This window comes from Mirounga leonina, unplaced genomic scaffold (genome assembly GCF_011800145.1).
Source record: "Mirounga leonina isolate KUSES-001 unplaced genomic scaffold, KU_Mleo_1.0 Mir_418, whole genome shotgun sequence".
Taxonomy (NCBI): domain Eukaryota; kingdom Metazoa; phylum Chordata; class Mammalia; order Carnivora; family Phocidae; genus Mirounga; species Mirounga leonina.
The window spans coordinates 12,516,019-12,536,905 of NW_023270739.1; the positions used below are offsets into that span (position 1 = coordinate 12,516,019).

The window sequence follows — 20,887 nt, forward strand, 5'->3', positions numbered from 1 at the left end:
CCTCCAAAATACATTTTTAACTAACCCAAGTCCACTCTCAAATCATACTCTATAGCTCATGAGTAGTGCAGGTACATTCTAACAGAGTACTATGAATTCCTCTCACTCATCCCCAAGGACACTGCTGTCATTTACTTCACTCATTCATATGCTATAACCACCCAACACATCATCATTATTATTACTCTTTTTAAATTATTACTTTATACAGTTATTAAGATTAAGAAAAATAGGGACGCCTAGGTGGCTCAGTCAGTTAAATGTCTGCCTTCGGCTCAGGTCATGATCTCAGGGTTCTGGGATCAAGTCCCACATTGGGCTCCCTGCTCATCAGGGAGTCTGCTTGTCCCTCTCCCTCTGCCCCTCCCACCCCACCTGTGCTCTCTCTCTCTCAAATAAATAAATAAAATCTTTAAGAAAGATTAAGAAAAATAAAAATAAAAGATTTTACCTTCATTTATTCCTCCTCCTTTATATGAATGCAAGTTTCTCTCCTATATAATTTTCTTCTGCTGGAAGAAAATATTTTAACATTTCATGTAGGGCAGGTCTGCCAGCAGTGAATTCCTTCAGTTTGAGGGAATTTTGTTTGAGAAAGTCTTTATTTCTTCTACACTACTGAGGGATAATTTTGTGGAATATAGAATTCTAGGTTGGTGGCTTTTCTCTTTCAACATCTTAGATATTTCATTTCACTTTCTTTTTGTTTGCTTGCTTTCTGATGAGACTGTAATTCTTATCCTCTATAGGTAAGGTCTTTTTTCCTCCTCTGGATTCTCTCAAGATTCTCTCTTTGTCTTCAGTTTTCTGCAATTTGAGTATGATAGGCTGAGGTATAGTTTTTGGTATTTATTCTGCTTGGTATTCTCCGAGCTTCCTGGATCTGTGGTTGGTATCTGTCATTAATTTTGGATAATTCTTGGCATTATTTCAAATATTTCTTTTGCTCTGTTCTTCTCCTTCTGATATTCCAATTACATGTCTGTTACATATTTTGAAATTGTGAGATTGTTTCATAGTTCTTGAATGTTCTGTTCTGGTTTCTTTGTTTTGTCTTTGCATTTCTATTTGGGAAGTTTCTATTGACCCATTTTCAAGCTTACTGATTCTTTCTTTGGCCATGGTAAGTCTACTTATGAGCCCATCAAAGGAAATCTTAATTTATGTTATTTTAGAGTGTTTATCTCTAGCATTTCCTCCTGATTCTTTCTTAGAATTTCCATCTCTCTTCTTATATTTCCCACCTCTTCTTGCATGTTGTCTGCTTTTCCCATTAGAGCTCTTCACATGAATCATGGTTATCTTAAAATCTCTGTCTGATAATTCCAACACCTGTGTCATATCTGAGTCTGGTTCTGATGCTTGATCTCTGCAGACTTTTTTCCTGCTTCTGGTGTGCCTTGTAATTTTTTGTTGAAAGCCAGACATGTTGTATTGAGGAACAGGGCCTGAGCCTTTAGTGTGAGGATTATGTTAATCTGGTTAGGAGTTGGACCGTGTTTAATGTTTCCTGTGGCTACAGGTGCCAGAGGATTCAAATTCCTCTTAGTGTTCTTGTTTTTGTCTTCGCTCTTGACTTTGGGCTTCCCTAAGTACTCCTCATCTGTGAAGTGAAGGTCAGCATCTTGCAGTTCTTTCTGCTATATTCTACTGTTATTGTATTGGAGTAAACTGTGGGGGAAGGAGAGCATTTTATGGCCTCATTTAGAGTTCAGTGTTCCTGTGAGCTATGCCTCTGGCCTGTAACCTCCACAAGTGATTCTCTATTGGCACTGGTTTTCTTCCCTAAGTGAGATTGGAGGTTAGAGGGGGGCTGAAGGAGGAGCAATGCCCTTCCCCTAGGTGGGATAAGGCTCTGGTGCAGGCTTTTTCCCTGGAGCATAGTATTTTTTATGGACAACACTCTGGGTTGAGTAACAATGGTTACTCTTCCCCTGCCCCTGCCAGAGCCATTAGGGGATTTTTACAGCTTCTTAATCTGATAACCTGTTAGGGTTACTAAAGGTAAAGCCCACAAAAGTGTGAGGGCCCCCCAAAACTGAAGGCCCCCAAAGTTTCTCACTTTCAGGCTAGTCCACACTCACCCTCCAGAAATTCACCACAATTACCTTTAAACTTTCTTACTAGTTTATGGCTCCAGCAGCTTCTGCTCCAGGTAAGTAGATCTTAGATGTATCTCTGGATTTTCCTGTCTCTCTGAATTTCAAGGTGGCAGTTTGCCCTGCTGTTATAAACTGAATATTTGTGTCCCTCCACCCCCCAAATTAAATGTTGAAACTCTAACATCCAATGTGATGGTATTAGGAGGTAGGGTCTTTGGGAGGTGATTAGGTCATGAGGGTGGAGCCCTCATGAATGAAATTAGTGCCCTTATGGAAGGGAACACAGAGAGCTAGCTCACTTGTCCTCCTTCCACTGTGTGAGGACACAGTGAGAAATTGGCAGTCTGCAACCCGAAAGACGGCTCTCACCAGAACCTGACCACACTGGCACCTGGTTTCCAACTTCCAGCCTCCAGAACTGTGAGAAATACATTTCTGTTGTTTATAGCCACTTAGTCTATGGTACTTTGTTACAGCAGCCCACCTGCAGACTTTGTTCTCTGCTGGGTTCAAAAAAGTTGATTTTCAGTTTACTCAGTTTTTTCTTATTGGAAGAATGGGAATGACTGGCTCCAAGCTCTTTACATGTGGGAACTGAGCCTGAAGTCCCCTAATCCTTTCTATCGCTCTAATCATATCTTTTTCATGTAAAGGATCCTAGGTAAGCTCCACAAATGTAACCATTTTATTGAAGGGACTGGGCTCTTGTGGGTACAATTAAAAAACAACTCTTTCTCCCACTGTCCCTTTAGATATGCCCGTGCATGACTTCTTGTCCCAGCTCTAGGTGGAATCTCAGGCAGGATAACTTTCTGGCTCATATTAGATTAAAATTTTTTAAAAATTGAAATATAATTCAAATACCATGAAATTCACCCTTTGAAAGTATACAGTTCAGTAGTTTTTAGTATATTCATAAGGTTTAGCAACCATCACCACTATCTAACCCCAAAACATTGTCATCATCTCAGAAAGAAAATCCATACTCATTAGCAGTCACTCTCCAGTTACCCGCCAACAGTCCCAATCCCTGACAACCACTAACTGACTTTGTGTTTCTGTGCTTTTGCCCATTCTGGACATTTCATATAAATGAAATTATACAATATGTGGTCTTCTGCATCTGGCTTTTTTCCCTTAGCATAATGTTTTCAAGTTTTCTCGGTACTTCATTCCTTTTATGACTGAACAATATTCCACTGTATGGATATATCACATTTTGTATATCCATTCATCAGTTGATAGACATTTGGATTGTTTCTACTTCTTGGCTATTACGAATAATGCTGCTAGAACCATTCATGGACAATTTTTGTGTGGACATATATTTTCAATTCTCTGGGGTATATACCTAGGAGCAGAATTGCTGGGTCATATGGTAATTCTATGTTCAGCTTTTTGAGGAAATGCCACTGCTAGATTTTTTAAAAGTCCTCCAGGCACTTATAAAAACAGCAAGTCTTGTTTCAGCCATTTAAAAATGCAGAATAATAATTTAAAAATCCAAGTTCTTACCTAATGTAGAGTGCCTTCCCTCCTCCAGCTTGGCCTAGACCCCAGCTTGAAGCACGGCAAAGGGGGATTATATTGTCCTTCCTGGTTCCTCTGCCCCTATGGGTCATGACTTCTGACTCCTCTGACCTGAGGTCTGGCAGGGAGAGACAGTTTGATAAAAAGGAGGCACAGCCTTACATGGTGAGTTCAATTGTCATCTACACTGGCGCAGATTCTTTCTGTCCTGTGGCGCTATGAGAACGTGTTTGGTGATGCCCTTGCTGGGAGCTTCCTGTAATTCCTTTTGACCTGGGTAATGTCTCTCTTATGCCCAGTCTCTTACGACTCAATTTTCAATTGTGGGCAGCCTACCAATGTGACAGAGACTACTAATTACTCCCCAGTATCAGTTTTACCCTCCTTCCTCAGAAGTAGAGTCCCCAACTAGCTGAACACAAGACAAATCGGAATAATGGAATTTCCCAGCCTGCCTCATGGCTGGATGTGGCCTATAATAACCATGTTCTCGCCAACGGTATGTGAGAGTCATATGTGCAATTTTTGGGAATTGTCCTCAAATTCGGGGAGACTGCTTTTCTCCTTCCTCCCAGCTGGCTGCAATGCAGAAGAGATGGATGGAGCTAGAAGTCATGTTGGGCCCTCTGGTGTAAGCTATGTGTTGAGTATAGCAGAACAACAAGACAAAAGGATCCTGGATCGCTGATGATTTGGGAACCACCATATCAGCCCTGGCCTGCTTACATTTACCTGAGAAAAATTAACTTCTTTCTCTTTTATGTCTTGTTTGAGAAAAACTAACTTCTTTCTTGTCTTGCTATTGTGGGTTTTTTCCTTACTTGCAGCAAACTAAATCCTAACTAATACAATCCTACTCTGACTCTCGTGAAGTTGCAGAACGTCTGGAAGCCGTTCTCTTGCCTGGTGTCCCCACTGTAATTCTGAGAGGCAGCCTCGCTCCTGTGAGTCCAGGAGGCCCTTGGGGAAACTCACGCAGCCTTGTCCCTGTCATCAGTGAACGTGCATAGCCCTGTCCTTCACCACTTCCTCAGTCCCATGGGCTCAGCCTCTCACTTTTGCTTTCTTTCATTTTTTTAAGATTTTGTTTATTTATTTGACAGAAAGAGATACAACGAGAGAGGGAACACAAGCAGGGGAAGTGGGAGAGGGAGAAGCAGACTTCCCGCCGAGCAGGGAGCCCAATGAGGGGCTCGATCCCAGGACCCTGGGACCATGACCTGAGCTGAAGGCAGACGCCTAACAACTGAGCCACCCAGGTGCCCCTCACTTTCTTAGGCATGTGTCAGGCTTCAGATCTGAGCCGTGTTGAACCCTTTGAAGTTCCTGTTTTGCAGTTGAGGGGAAGAAAGAATTCCCCTCCCCCCAAATCCCTCATAAGTGAAGGGAAGGGAAAATGCCACAACAATCCACTTCCTCTCTCCAAAGAAATCTTTCCCCTCTGGCCTCTCCAACCGCCTTCCTTTGTGAACAGAGGTGGGTGGTTCCTGAGGTTCACAGAAGAGGCTTCATCATCTCAGCATGCCCCACTAGGGCGTCTAGTACCACTAGGAAGTCTCACCTTGGGGCCTTAGTCAAAAAGAAAAAAAAGTTAGCGAACCCCAAAGCATCCAATTTTAACTTCCTTTCACCTCACAAATTATAATCTCTGGTATATTCTCTTTCAGGAGCCCCTACCTGGTAGCCAATTCAGAATGGCTAAGGAAGGCATGCTTTCTTTACGTCAGTAGCTCAAAATTTTTGTGGCCACAAATACCTTTGAGAAGTTTGTGAAAGTTGAGCCTCAGCCTCATTCCTGCCTCCCAAGCCTCCCCTCCCCCAAGCAATTCCAAGGACTCTTATACCAAGTCATGTGGAGGCAGGAGTTCTCAGAATATGATCCGTGACTGGTTGACTCTGGTTACCTATCCAATGGTCCGCGTGTAGCAACAAGTGGCAGAGCTGGGTTTCAAACCTGGGCCCTCTGCCCCTGAAGCTTCACTCTTAACTTCCCCTATAGACATGTGAATGAGACCTTCTTGGGCCCTCTAGCCCAGCCCGGCCACCAGCTGGATGCATATGGCATGGAGCCAGAGGAACTGTCTGGCCAAGCCCACACGTGTTCCTGACCCACAGCATCATGGGAAACGAATCACTGAAGCTGCTAAGTTTTGAAGTGGTTCAAGGCTGTACTAGAAACACTTTCCACATGAGCATCCAGAACAATTAGAACTACTGGATACATGTGAATTAAAGTTTTCTGAATAAAATGTAATAGTTGAGGGAAAAAACAAAACAAAACAAAACAAAACCAAGACAGGACACATGGAGACACTCGCCTAGGTCTCCAGCCATTCACCATCAAGTTACATATAAATCCTGGCTAAAAAATGGCAAATGTCATCCCTTTCACAGATTTAAAACAAGTGGGAATAATTTAAAATATTGTTTTTATTGTTTACAAAATGTATTGAAACTCTGAGTTATGTGACCTAAAATGGGTGGACTACATATGTGTAGTCTTTCACTGATGGATGAAACCAAAAGCCCAAGAAGCGTGGCCATGGGGAATCCTCCCACAAAGCTGGTGGGCATCAGATGGTACTTCCAAAGCATTGGGGGAGGGGGAAGCAGCTCCTGGAGTATTAGGTGATAAAGGCAAGCTACAAAATAATTTGTAGTATCTGGTCCCACTGACAGACCCATTTGCTCCACAAATACTATGGAAGGGTCTCATGGATATAACGTTGGGTGAAAAAATCACATTGGAAAAGTATATGTAATATGTTTGTTTCTGGAGGAGGAGGTTATATGTATATATTTTAAAAACAATGAAAACATAAACATAAAACATTTAAATTGTTACCTATAGAGAACAGGGATAGAAGCTAGACTTAATATAACACAAAATTAAATTAAAAATCCTTAAAACCCAAAACCAAATGAAATAACCTAACCTAACTTTATATGCTATCAGTGGAAACCTCACAGAGAACAATTTAAATTACTGTTCAATTAGTAATTTGACTATATGTCCCTAGTGAGATATACTGTATAAAGAACTGTAAGACCACAAGAACATTAAACTCTCTTCAGTATTCGTATTGGTGTTGGTCTTGCTATTCAGAGACTGTGGTGCATGTTGTTAAGACCTGAGAACTGGAAGTTTTGGTATGGAAATAGATGCAAGATTAATGAAATTAAGAGAACCTTGTAGTCCTGAATTGAAAGCATTCCCATGAACTTGTGATACACTTTCTCTTCCTTTCTTCCTCTCTCCTCCACTTCATCCCTCCCCCTTCTTTCTCTCATTGATCTTAGCTTTAACCAGCAAAAAGACCTAGAAACAATTACTTGCTTAGTAGCAATCTGCATTCCTAACACCTGGATTGTGGCCTTGAAATGCCATTTCTCACAAAAAGAAAACTGTGCTCCTTGGAGAAATCGTTGTGTCCAGTCCTCGGACAGGAAATGTACAACAAGAGACTGGAATATCATGGCATGCCTGAAAGCAAGCAAGTTTTCAAGGGCTACTGGGTTTGTATCAAAAAGCAGCGAACTTGAATAGTTTCTCTTGGCCAAAGAGGGGACACTATGAGCACGAGAAAGATAGTAGTGGCAACGAATTGGAACATATGAAATATGTTTAATCATAATAATATCCCCCAAAAAACTCATTGAGTCCCCTCATTGAGATCTCACTGGTCTCACTGAAAGGATGCTGGGGAAGTAACTCATTATTTTGAAAACTGGTAAGTAAAGGAAAAGAATCAAGCACATATCCAGGCTTTACTAAATGAAATATACCTCTAAGTAGCAAAACAGTTGATGAAGGGGGGTTCCTCTAAATGGGTGTATCCTAGCCAATAAATGAAGAAGTGATAGAATCAGCATATCACCATTTTGCAACCTCTACTGAAGGAATGGAGCTTGGAGCATCAGTGGCTGCTGACATCACAGAAAGAGAGACAAGATATACATGGCTCCCACTGGAGGACCACAACCACCTATGAATGAGTCCTCTCACAAAAATCAACCTTGAATCCAATCAAGACTTTATATCTAATTGCAAACTGACAGAAGGTACAGAGGACAGAGAAGCACAATAAACAATACTAAGGAAATACAGTCAGCAAAGTCCAGATTATGGGAAACTAGAGGACGAGTGTCCTGGCTCTTCAACAAATAAATTGCAATTAGAAAAAAAAGGAGATAGGGACACGGGAGATTGGAGGGACTAGTAAGATCATAAGAGACTTAAAAGACCTATTAACTAATGTCAATTATTTGGATTCCAACTCTAACATCTGGGAAAAAGATTTATGAGACAATTGGGAAATCTGAACACTAACTGGATACTTACTGATAATAAGAGATTATTTTTACCTGTAATTGAGTGTGATAATGGTACCACAGTTATAGTTTTTAAAAAGAGTCCTTTTAGTGGTTCATACTGAAGCATTTATAGGTGAAATGATATTTGTAAATCCGCAATTTGCTTTACAACAACCTAGGAGGAGAAAGTGGGTGGGGTTACAGATACAAGATCAGTAATGAGTTGATAATTGTTGAAATTGAATGATGGGTACATGGAGATCCACTATGCTCCTCTCTCTAGTCTTGTAAATATTTGGAATTTTCCATGATTAAAGTTCAAAAAAGAGATTGTGTATGCATGTGTACATGTGTGTGCACTTGCATAACTACATATAGACAAAAGTCTAGAATACTAATTGGTATTAAGACACCCTTCCCATCATATCTGGTTAGAGGAGAATAAAACGGGGGAGAATAATGCCTGCCTAGCAGAGCTGGGTGGTGGCATAATTAATACAAAGGGGCTAGCCCATAGTAGGTGCTCAATCCCATAAATTTCCTTCACTAGCAAGATTGACCAAGTTGGTCAAACTCAAAACCATCAAACCTGTGGGGAAAACATCATGTTCTCACATCATCCTCCCTGCCCCCCTTGATCATGAATCCAAGAGCCCTCGCTAAGGAGTGGTGGTGGAAGGGATTAGGGGAATGAGACGCCTAGCTGAGTTGGCCCATTTTGTTCCTCTCTTACTGCCCCTCATCCATTCCTCCCGATCTCTGTGCATCCCCTTAGGGACCTGAGAATACAGGTGAGCTAATCTCATCAGTCATGACACTGATCAGGGTGTTCATTAAGTTAATTAATTAATGAGTTCTCCCAGCAGACCTGCCTGCAGGAGTCCGATGGTAGGGATTTCAAGCAGATTGATGGAGAGAGAACTCTGGGAGAGAGTGTTGAAACATTCACATCAGAGGCTACTCAGAGGCCAGTGGTGTTCCCTTGGTGTTGGCCCCTGTGAACCACTGAGTAGGAGGGAGACTAGGAGCTCCATGGCACCCTATTAAACTGCTACCTTCGACTCACCCTCCACCTCTGCAAATGCCTAGCTCCTTCATGCTCTTGAACCTGCTGTCATAGCTTAGAGATCCCTAGGATGCCTTCAGACTTCCTCTTCCTGGTCCTCTCCCTGTTCCCCAGTGCCTTACTCATGATCCCCACTCCTATTTCAAAACCCTTCCTTCCTTGGTTTGCTAGACACTGTTGTTTTGGGGTTTCTTTTGTTCCTACTTATCTCCATGCCCATCCACATGTGTTGGTGTCTCTGAGGTTCCATCTCTGGTCCTCTTCCCTCTGCACATCTCTGGGGAGGATGTCACACTCATTCCAATGCCCTCCATCCCTGGTGACTTCCCAGTCTGCCTTGGCAACCCCTGACTCCCATCTCCAGGCGTGCTGCCGACTCGGGTGTCCCACAGGCACCCAACTCAGCCTACCCCATATGGAACACATCATTCCCCCTCCACCACTGGCATTCGGTCTGTTGCTCATCTTGGTTTACTTGGTTTACTACTCGGGTGTCCAAGCCGTGATTTCAGAGCTCCTCCTTGATTTCTTTCTTTCTCTTGCTATAGTCCTGTCACCTCTACTTCCTTGCTCTCTCCACCTGCTGTCATCATCATCATTGTCATCCTCCTTCTCCTCCCCACCAATTCCACCCAGGCTTTCCTTCCATTGGCTAATGTCCATTTATTCTTCCAAAACCAGCTCTGGCAGTTGCCTCCTCTGGGAAAGGTGTCCTGACTGCTTGGAAGCTTCCATTTTATGATATCACAGACTGGCTTCCCTTCTGCTGTTGCCCTGAAGGCAATTTAAGCCACTCAGCACTGGAACAGTTGGCTCTTTGGCTGAGCGCCCAACAGGACAGGGTCTTAAATTTAGGGTCCGTAATGTACAAAATACAAACCCACCACCTATGGTCTTCTTAACTCTGGAGACTCACACTAGGGCAGAGATTCTCACACCATGAGAGGCAGGAGCAGAGAGCAGGTTACACTTCATTTCGGGAGACCCAACAATGAGAGCAGAGGTGAGAGCAGAGTTGTCAGCTTTGTTTAAATACTACCTTTCCTCTTCTTTTCTAGTGCTGAACATGTAGTTGAACTTGCCAAAGTTACATATATGAATGGAAGCCTCCCCACCCTCCAACCCTTATGTTGTAGCTTCTCTGTCTTCACTCCCAATTTTGAGCATCTAACTCATGACTTCATTCCCAGGACTTAAAATGTCCTCCACCTAGAAGAAACAGAGAATGTTGGTTGAATGGATGACTGGTTTAACCTCATGGACCTCTCCATGGATGGGCAATTCCACAGATAATGAAACAGCACATTATGCCATCTGAGCAAATGAAGTGGACCCACTGGGTCAAGGTCTCTATTGGCTTATCAGGATTCTAACCGGAATGAATGCTCTAAAGCAGGATTCCCAAAGGACAGCAGGGCTGAAAGGCTTAGAGGACTCCAGATCAGCTGATCAGCAGACAATATTTCTTTAAAGCCTCTCCTGTGGCTGGACCAACTCACCGATGGGCTCTGGCCATGTTCCGACTGCTCGTCTGCTTGCCTCTCTCTTCTCTAATCCAGGTTTAACGAGATGAGCATCATTAAGAAAGGCAGGGCGGTTATCCTTTAAGTGAACAAAGTGACTCTTCACAGAAGGACTGATTTTAATAACCCAGCGCAAGACCCCCTTTAAGGTACAGAATGATTCTGGCACATCAGTTAAGTGTTACACAAAACAGACGTGAGTATTCAAAATCAAAGGCGTTTTTCATTCATGTGAAAAAGGGATCAGTAAGCTGCATGAAAACTGGGGTGCATAAAAGTCCCGGGGGCCTCTGTCCACAGCAGGAAAAGCTCAGAGCATATTGGGCCCAGGGGGAGGCAACCTTGGCCGCCCATAACTCAGAGATAGAAGGCGGCGATCTTCAGGCGCTGCCTGTGTTTCATGTGCGGGCTCCTGCCTCTGATCTTTCAGCGGCTGCCTAATTGCCAGTGACTGTTTCTGTGGACACGAGGGTCTGCGAAATGTGTAAGGCCTGTATTTTTCCGAGGGAGACTTTTTCCTTTGCACATAAGCCAAAGATTCCTTCATACACAAATTCTTTCTTACGCAGGTCATCAGATTCTTACACGGGGGGACGTTAACGTGGAGATCGGTGCACACCACTGAATGTAAGTGTGTAGATGCAATCTGGTAACTCGAGGGAGTGGGATGCCGGATGGAAAGGCCAGCGAGGCCCTCTGCATGCCTTGCATTGCCTTCCCAGGTGGAGACTGCGCTCCTAAGCCAGTGCGAGGTAAATCAGCGGTTCCTTTTCCAGGAGTGCCTGTGGCTTCACCCTCAGTCAGCCACACCCTTCCACCCAGTCTCCACTGCAACACACATCATAGCGGATATTTACTGAGCACTTATTATGTAGGTCACATGCATTGGTGCCATCAGCCCTGTGAGTAGGTACTATTAGTACCTCGTTTCTACAGGGAGGAAACTGAAGCTAAATACAACGCCCAAGATCATACAGCTGGTTGATGGTGGAGCCAGAATTTGAAGGTAGGCAGTCTGGCTGCAGTCCTCAATCTCGACCACGGCACACTCTTGCCTCCTGGTTGATGGGTGATGGCTGGCTGAGCTTGGTGTCCAAGGTTCTGAGACCAAATTCGGGTTTAGCAGAGTAGCCTGCCTTGAGTGATGAGGGAACTGCCTATGGGGATCCAGACACAGACTAGAAGCACATGTACGTGTATTTGCATCCCTGACTTTATTTCAAAGGTCCTATAGCATCTGTACTCTCAGAACTGTGCCTGTCTCAATCTCTACAAATATTTACTCCTAGATTTTTGTAACATCTGACACTGAGTAAGGTAATTAGAGCAACTCTCCCTGCAGGCAGAGCAGGTAATGAATCACTAGCAGCCTTCTGTTTCATTTTCTGGACCAGTGTTGATATATTTCAGGCCCTGACAGATTGTAGACCTACTTGGGATATGCAGGACACGGAGTAATGGTGAAGGAAATTGTCTGGTAACTCAGAAAGACAGTTGCTGCGGCTGAGATTTCTGCTCTGGGGACCCTGCTGCTCATCTTAAAGCGCAGGCGGTACTGCAGCTTGCTAGGAGGGGGCTTATGACCCCCACTGACTTTCGGGGCTGTAATGCCCCATTCAAAGGGATGGCAGAGTCTTTGGCTTTGGGGTGGACTGAGGGCAGAACAGTCCCTGCCACATGGCAGGCAGGCAGGCAGACGCAAAGCTGAGGTTTGATTAGATAAATGATGAAAATCAGGGTGCGTCTTTGAGAAAAAAATAGGTCCCATCTAAAACATCAGGCTGTGGGCAAATGTGGATAAAAATGGAGATGATAACTACCTTATTTTTTAATCATTGTAACATTATCATCAGACATATAAAAGCACATTTTACAACAGGGAATGAAACGTATTTAACTCGATAACCAATACGGCTGAGTTTTCTCACATGCCGCTCAAGACCGGTCCATTGAAGAGAAAACAAGTGCTAGGTCATGCTAACGTGAGGCACTCGATTCCCCAGAAGCACAGCAGCTGTCCACTTACTGAGAACCCATCCACAGCACTAAACCTGAAAGCGAAGCTGTAATGGTCTGGTTGGCTTTGCAAGTGACATCACTTTCCTCAGCTTCGTCTAGTTCCATGGTTCTCAGTCGCAAGAGCCGTTCGGCAGCGTCTGGAGACGGTCTCGTCACGGCTGGGGGATGTTACTGGCATCCTGTGGGTGGAAGCCAGGGGCGCTGCTCAACATCCCATAGTACAAGGGACAGCGTCCTACACAAAAACATTATTCGGCCCAACATGGCAATGGTGCTGAGGTGGAGAAACTCTGGTTTAGTTTGGGGTTTACTGATACAAGGAGTGGAAAGCCAACCTTTACTGAGGGTTCACCTCGGGGGCACGCAGTGTTCTCCGTTCTAAGGCACCGTGCACCTGAACTCGCTCATGACTTGTCGCAGCAAACCTACAGGGTGGGTAGTCTTCTTGCCCTGGACAGGCCAGCGTGAGGTGGATGAGGCAGGCAGGGAGCTTATACCCTCCTGAACGCCGAAGACTGAGACTCCTCCTATTAGGGGAAGACTTGGGCCTCCCCACGCCAGTCCAGGGCACGCAACACAGAAAGGGCAGAGTGGCTTCTGTCTCCCTGCTGACGACACCTCTACCCATTCATTGTCGGGACAGCAGGTAAATCGCTCTGGGGACTCCCCGACTCTTGTAGGCACAGCCTCTGGAAAGAGTTGGAAAAGCACAGCACCGGACTACCCCTGCAGGCCCTAAGGAAGCCTTGCAGCACCGAGGTTATCTCCGCTGACTCTGTGCTTGGCTTCGGAAGAGGCGACCATGTTCCACCTGCGAGGACCTGCGAGGGCAGACCGAGATGACCAGCTGGGAGACAGACAGACATTGTAGCTTACCCAAGGGAGACTATCTTTGCGGGCCTGGCAGCAGCTCTGGGAGAGGTGGAGAGCTGCAGGAGAGAACAGAAACCTCAAGGCCGGAGCCAGAACCCAGTCAGCACAAGTGAGAAGCAGCACCGGAGGCTGCTGGAGAAGAGCTTTTCCGGTCTAAATCTCGCCTTTGATGCCAGCGTCCCCTGTGTAGACTCTCCACTGGCAGGGGCAGAGGTCGGGGAGGAGGCGAGCTGGGGCCGGAACTGTAGGAGGAGCGGTCCAATACAATCTACCGCTTACAGAGGACTACAACGCCAGCAAGAGAGAGGAAAGGGGGCTGCTAGTTCCTAAGAGGTGGGTTCTTTGGCACCCCTAAAAATCCAAAGGTTGGCTCTAAGGATGGGATCTCAAGCTCTTCGTGTAGCTTACAACGGTGGGCCTTAACTTCTAGGCTGCATTGGACTTGTTAAAACAGAGATGGCTGGGTTGCACCTGAATTTCTGAGACGTTCCCAGGTGATGCTGATGCTGCCGGTCCACGGACCACACTCTTGAGAGCCACTGGCCTAGAACGCCCCTATTGCCAGGCTACCCGACCCTCCAAGATCTGTCATCAGTCCTTAAACTGCAAAGGACATTCTTATTCCAGTTTCTTCAAAGACCGTGTTCATGGATGTCACTGTTTCAAGTACGGCAAACGCACCAAGCCTTCACTCCGGTTCTATTAAGACTGTGAATGTAAACTTCACCCCCACATCCAGTACAAAAGAATTCATATCCATCATCTGTTTTAATTTATTCAAACTGTTCCTTGCCTCCATTAACGTGAATGATTGGGAGTTAACCAGACTTAAAATTTATTGCGCATGGAACGAGAGCTATTACCTGGACTTGAAAAATACTTTAACTCCTCTGACCACGGTCTGAGATTTCAGACTTGTCAGTAAAAATGGGCGTTTGGGGTTGTTCTGAAACCTTCTGCCATGACATCCTGATCACAGTGAATCTGATTTGCTGAAGCAAATTTCTTTGCTCCCAGGGCCTATGTCTAAGATCCAAATTGGTAGCTTGATTTTGGCAACAAACAGTATATACTTCCGATTGCCACCATTTATTTTTTTCTCCCCCCATTTAAAAACGGCCTTAACTTAAAGCTTGACTCTACTTTCCCACCAGCCTGGGCCCTGTGGGGCTGATGTAGTAAAAATCCAACTTCTGCTCAGCAAATGAAATAAACTGTTTTCAAGACACATATGGAGTAAATATGGATGGTAAAGAGGTGCTACCTTTACGGTCACTTTTCCGACCATCCGCTTCACAAATTATTTACAGGTCTCTCAGAAACTGGCTTCGCTGTTACCCCGCGGCCGAGGGGCGGACGGGCCCAGCCACCAGTCCTAATGTGCTCATTCCCATGTGACTCATTACTGCAAACAAAGGTGTTGGCCCAAAATGCTCCGAAGCAGCTGAAAACTATCCCATTATGTAGCACCCAATCAAGGCCTTTTTTTTCTCTTTTCTTTAAGTCCTTTTCTTGACTCTCACCACATGGAAGCGTTTTGAGAACCGGTTCTGAGGGCTCCAGGAAGCTATTTCGGGACTCCCGTGCCGACAACAGGCCTCACTTTGATGTCCGTAGTAAATGGCTGTTCTGGGGAAGTGCGTTCTCTAATCCTCCCACCCTCCTGCCTTCCTATCACTGCCAAACAAGGAAGCTTTCTCGGATAATAGCTTGTGCAAAACCCTACAGTTTCTACACTTGGTCCTAGTTTCCAAACTCCTTCCAAAGCAAGCTTAGCGTCTGCTTGTCCTCTTTCCCAACGAAGCGGCGCTGGGAAGAGAACGATATTATCAATGAAAACGTGACAAACGTTTGTGATTACCTGTTGGGTGCCACGCATTGTGCTGAGCCCTTTAGATGTATCATCTCACTGAATCATAGAAACAGCCCTAGGTGTGGGTAGTTATCATTCCCATTTTGATGATGAGAGAACTACAAGAACACAGACAGAATGTTCTATCTGGGGTGACAAAGCTACTCAGTGAAGAGAGAAACACAGGTTTAGAACCCGTGTCCTTTTTTAAAACTTAAAGTATAACATACTCAGAAAAATGAAAAATCCTGAGTGTATATAGCTCAGGGAATTTTCATGAAATGAACACACCCATGTAACCAACTCAAGCCCCCCCCCCAAAATACTAGCAGCCCCCTTCCTGCACCAGTCATTAGCCACCCACTCTGCACAGGGAACGGTTATCATGACTTCTTAGATTAGCTTTGCCTATTTTTGAACTTAAGTGGAACCAATACAGTATGTGTTGTTTTGTGTTTCACTTTTTTTTTTACCCAATATTACAGTTGTGAGATGGATTTATGATAGTATAAAGTTTTTTCATTGCTGTCTAGTGTTCCATGGTGTGAACATAGCAAAATTTATCATACTGTTAATGGGCGGGGGTTATTTATAAACTGGGGCCATCACAAATAATGCTGTGAGAACCATTTTGGAACATGCCTACCGGTGCCGTGTATGGATACACTTCTGTTGGGCATACGTACACCTAGGAGTGGAACTGCTGGGTACGTTCAGCTTCGACAGAATCTTCTAACATTTCAACCTGTGCGTTATGAGTTGGCAAATGCCTTGAGGGGTATTACAATCTGAACTGTGTCCCCCCCAAAACTCATACGTTGAAGCCCCAACTTCCAATGTGACTCTGTTTGGAGATGGGGCCTTTCAGGAGGTAATTAATATTAAACGAGGTCACAAGGAGCCCTAATCGGACAGGACAGGCATTCTTTCAAGGAGTGGAAGAGACACCAGCACTCACTGGCTCTCCTCGCACACACCAAGGAAAGGCTGTGTGAGGACATGCGGTGGGAAGGTGACTGTCTGTGGCCGGGAAGGAACAGAGTCCTCACCAGAAACCAACCCTGTCAGCACCTGGATCTTGGATTTCAAGCCTCCAGAACTGCGAGAAAATGAACTTCTGTTGTGTAAGCCACCCAGCCTGCAGTATTCTGTTGTGACAGCCTGAGCAGATGAATCAAGGGGAAAGGTGGAGAAGCTGGGCTCACCTCAATGAGCTTTCTTTCTCTTTGGGATCTTGGCCTTTCTCCTTCTGGTGTCTTGGCGACTCTGAGCTCACAGTTTTGTCTCCCCAGCTCTCTGACTCTGCCAAAGCTCAGGTCAGGGCTGCAGCCTCACATTGGCTTTGGTGAGGCTTTTCTGCCTCTCATCCTTGTGCCACTTCCAACATGGCAAATCCTTGAGGGGAAAACAGGCTTCGAGGGTGGCCTGAAAAAGTTTACTCTGTCATTACTGAAAACAGAAATGTAATTGGTAGTTGTTAAAACAAGGAACTTACAAATAACTTGAAAAAATAAAACTGTAGGACTAACTCGGCAATTCGGGCCACTTTCTATTACAGTATTTCGCAAACACCTCTTCAAATGTAGTATCTCCTAGTTCTTGAAATATTGACCTGGCACAATTTTTTCTTCTCAGGATGTCGCAATTTGGAACCCATGCTTTCTAGATCTTTGTTAACTTAGAGAACTGAGAATTTCCTAGAAGGATAGACAACTCTCCGCAACACGATCAGAATTGCCTGGAATGGTTTTTGAAAAAAAGATGTTTAAGAAGCACAATCATTCAGGGACACTTGAGTTAAAAAAAAAGTCACATTTGGTGAATGAAAAATAGAATCATGGATGAGCCCCAAACAAAGCACTCGGAATCGGGAAGCCTGGTGTCGAGGCCCATGCTGTCCCCTCATTAATGGTGTGGCACTGGGGGAGTCGGCCACACGGTGCTTCCGTTTCCTCAGCCGGAGAAAGGGGATACTCACATTTGTAAAGTGTTTCCAAATCTCCAAAGTGCAGGTGACCATTCTGCTTCGGGAGCTCCCTCAGCACCTCTGGGGTGAATACCTAGCCCTGACTGCGGGCCTCCTTCACTGGGTTCTGAGCTCCGGGTGCGGGCGTGTCCTGCTCTCTTCCTAGCCTCAGTACAGGGCAGATATAGATGACCAGCGACGCATGGCTGTGCCCAGCACACACGCAGCTCCTTCCCACACTGACCCTCCCAGGCGTGTACCGAAATGCTGTGCTACACACTGCAGGCCAATAGTATCCCTGGCAAAGTTGGTCGGTGTTGTCCTGTGAGGGGAAATAGCCACAATCACCCTAGAAAACCCCTCTAATGGCCCACGCCCCAAGGCACCATCAAGTTTAAGAACTGGAAAGGAAGGAAAAACTGGCATAACCACAGATCCAGCATTCAAACTCCCCTGCTCTGTAATACCTACCGAGCCCCTGACATGAATGGAGACAAGTGGTGCTGGCTGAGGAAGGCCTGTTCACCTACAGTATGTCCCTCCTTCATTCTGCTTTTCCTGTTAAGTCTCTAGGACTTACACTTCTGAACTAGAGTTTTTATTGTGAAGTAAACGCAGTGATGTTGAGGTTGGGTCCTCAAGTCAATGACTAGCCTGGCTCCTGGATCATCCCTCTTTTGGGGAGTCCCAGGATTAGAGCTTGGTAAATAAAGGCTTTGAAAAAGTTCCTGGTACGTTTAACTTGGTTACATCCAGTTTCTAAACCTTATTTGATACTGGAACTTGCTTCTTGTTGGTGTGTAATACCTACTAATATTCTGTGAAACACGCTCAATGTGACATGCTGGAAATGTAGCCGTAGACCATTATTCAAAGCTTTTCTGACTTACTTTATAGACAATCCTTAATACAAATAGTTCTCTGCCTTCAGGGTAGAGCAATTAAGAACAAATTAGGAATAAAAGTGAGGAAGGTTGTCAGATTAAAAAGAAAATGCACAGCTAACATCCTGGCAGGAATGGAAGAGACCAAAAAAAGAAAAAAATCATAAAGCACCCATGGAATTATTTTCAGATGTTCAACAAATATTACTGCATGGTCTGACTGTGGAGGTTCAAAAGAGCAGCAATCAAGTCTATAAGAAAAGGGGACATCCTTGGTAAACTTGCTTAAGATGGTAGGAATTTATTTACTATATTTCGCAGTACCAGGTAGGAAAGCCGTCCCTTTATCCGGGGCTCTCGGCTTCCCACAGCTCTCTCCCTTCACACACTGTCCTATCAGCCACCTCGACAAAGGCCACGCCAACCATTCAGAGACTCTTCATACCCTTCAGGTGTCTTAAGAGTCTTTGTGTTTTGTTAGTCAGGAAGGTATCATGGGGAATTTAGTCCCAAATGTTCTTTTAAAGGAGGAAGGTCTTTCTCATGAGTAGATTTCAAGATACCAGAACATAAATAAAAGTTTATTTATCTTTTAGGTCACATCCATTTGTGAATTGCATTCAGTCCAGGAACAGGGAGACTGCATCATGGTCCATGTGGGGGGGCATGTCTCCCATGGCCCGAGGCTCACTGATCAAGGCTGCATTGTCCATCCGCAGGGCAAGAAAGCCTCTCTATCTTCCTTTCTGAGGGGGGACATTCAAGGGAATTATTCCCAGAAGCAGACGTGGTCCTCAATCCCCTCTGCTTTCCATTGCGTTGGACTTATCGGTGGTTCTCTTTAAATAATGACCTTTTCCATCCTTACTCATTGTATTTGGATAGTTTTAAGCGGGGAATGATGTTCATCGACTGCAGCTCCTGGAAGAGCAGTTTGCAGGCGTACGGGATGCGGAGGGAGGACACGTGGCATGACGACTTGCAGTAATGGCACCTGAAACCCAAGTCGGCACGTGTTAGAGGGACGGTCGCTGAGAAACCAAGGCCTGCGCATGGATCCTACTACCATCCCATCCATTCCATTCTATTTGTCAGGGTTCAGTTCTGCTATCAAATATGTACAATCGTGCCCCCCCTCACCCCACCCCACAAAAAGCAGCATCCAAGGAGCAAAAGAAAAAAACACTATCACTCCTGCAGGTTTAAAAGCATGCAATTTTAATCAGTTACTACCATCTTCTAAACCTTTCTCTGTAGAATGCGAAACATCTTCCTGTTTACTTGCTTTGAGTGAGGCCCAGAAATCTGAGCCATCTCAAAGTTACTCAGGTTTAGACTTTTTCATTGTTGAAAACTTCTAAAATCGATTCAATCTCCATGTATTTGATAGAATCTATTACATAATACTCTTCAAGGTAAGATGCTCAACAATTACAATATGGTCTGTCACTAAGACACCTGACGTGTTGATGGGGAACACAGGACTTTCATAGAGAATGTGGTGGCCGACCAAATGCTACTTATTTTTCCAGTGCTCTTCAAGCTTGGTGATTTCTACTTGTGGGAGAAGCTACTATACTTAATGACGTGCTCTCCCTGTGTGCATATATTCTCATTTAATCCCTACAACAGCCCATGCTCCTAACCAACACGCCTGCTATTCCAATTAGGATCTTCTTTTCTCTTTCTTCAGGAAGAGCCAATGACCAAACCTAGGTCTCTTTTTTTTTTTTTTTTTTTTTTTTTTAAGGATTTTACTTATTTATTAGAGAGAGAGAGAGCACAAGCAGGAGGAGCAGCAGGCAGAGGGAGAAGCAGGCTCCCAGCTGAGCAGGAAGCTGGATGAGGGACTCGATCCCAGGACGCTGGGATCATGACCTGAGCTGAAGGCAGATGCTTAACGACTGAGCCACCCAGGTGCCCCTAAACCTAGGTCTTAATCAATGGCTACAACTGATGAGGAGTCTCCGGGGAGAAAGCGAACTATCCTCTCAGGTTTTAGACCCAAATAGGTCCTCACCCTACACCTTAAGAGTCTGGGGCAGCTGAGACTTGGGTGGAAAACTAGGTCCTCCCAGTCAAGAGCAGGGGTGAATGAGTGCAAGAGGAACACCAACCAAGGCTCAGAAGGTTCCGTGCTGACTGGGAACCGGAGGGGAAGGCTGCTGTGAAGAGCAGTGAGACAGTATATGTAACAACGTAAATGTGCATCTTATCTGATCAATCACAGAACTGGCAAAGATGAGTATATGAGAATGTTCACACTGTTTATAACAGCAGAAAGCAGGAGACTGCTCAGAAATCCAGGAGGGAACTGGCTCTGTGATTATAAGACATTTATACAGAAGAATGCTGTGCGGCCATTAAACGTGATGATGTAGACCCATATTTATTGAAATAAGGTGTCTGGCACACACTGTGGAGCGAAAAAAGTTTTCTTAACAGCCTGGTTTCAAGAAGGTCCTCAGATAGGTTTCAGTAAAATATATGAAGCCCCCAAAGTCATATGTAACAAGACTTTTTTTTGGTGAGTATGTATTTGCACTTTGCTGCTATTATCAGAATCTCAAAGGGTTCACTATTAAAAAAAAAACAACAACCCTGGGGGGTTGGGGGAGTATGTTACATAACTATTGGCAGAGAGGTCTCAAAAAGAGTCACTAAAATGTGAACAGTGGTCACCTCTGGGTGATGAGAATTAATGTGACAATTTATATTTTTTGTGTGTAACTTTGAATACTTTATAAAGTGCAGGGAT

At 44.7% G+C, this 20,887-nt stretch overlaps 1 protein-coding gene across 3 annotated transcripts in view; it reads right to left on the bottom strand.

The window, feature by feature from the left end:
• Nucleotides 1-18,685: 18,685 nt before the first annotated feature.
• Nucleotides 18,686-20,887, bottom strand: part of POLR3B (RNA polymerase III subunit B) — a 105,020-nt gene continuing 102,818 nt past the window's right edge. For 2 of the 3 annotated variants that reach the window (XM_034987666.1, XM_034987667.1), the window contains one exon: nt 18,686-19,123. In XM_034987666.1, the coding sequence (XP_034843557.1) occupies nt 18,994-19,123 (130 nt within the window). In that variant the 3' untranslated portion in view covers nt 18,686-18,993. The remainder of the gene's footprint in view (nt 19,124-20,887) is intronic. The other variant, XM_034987665.1, reaches the window with a different exon arrangement.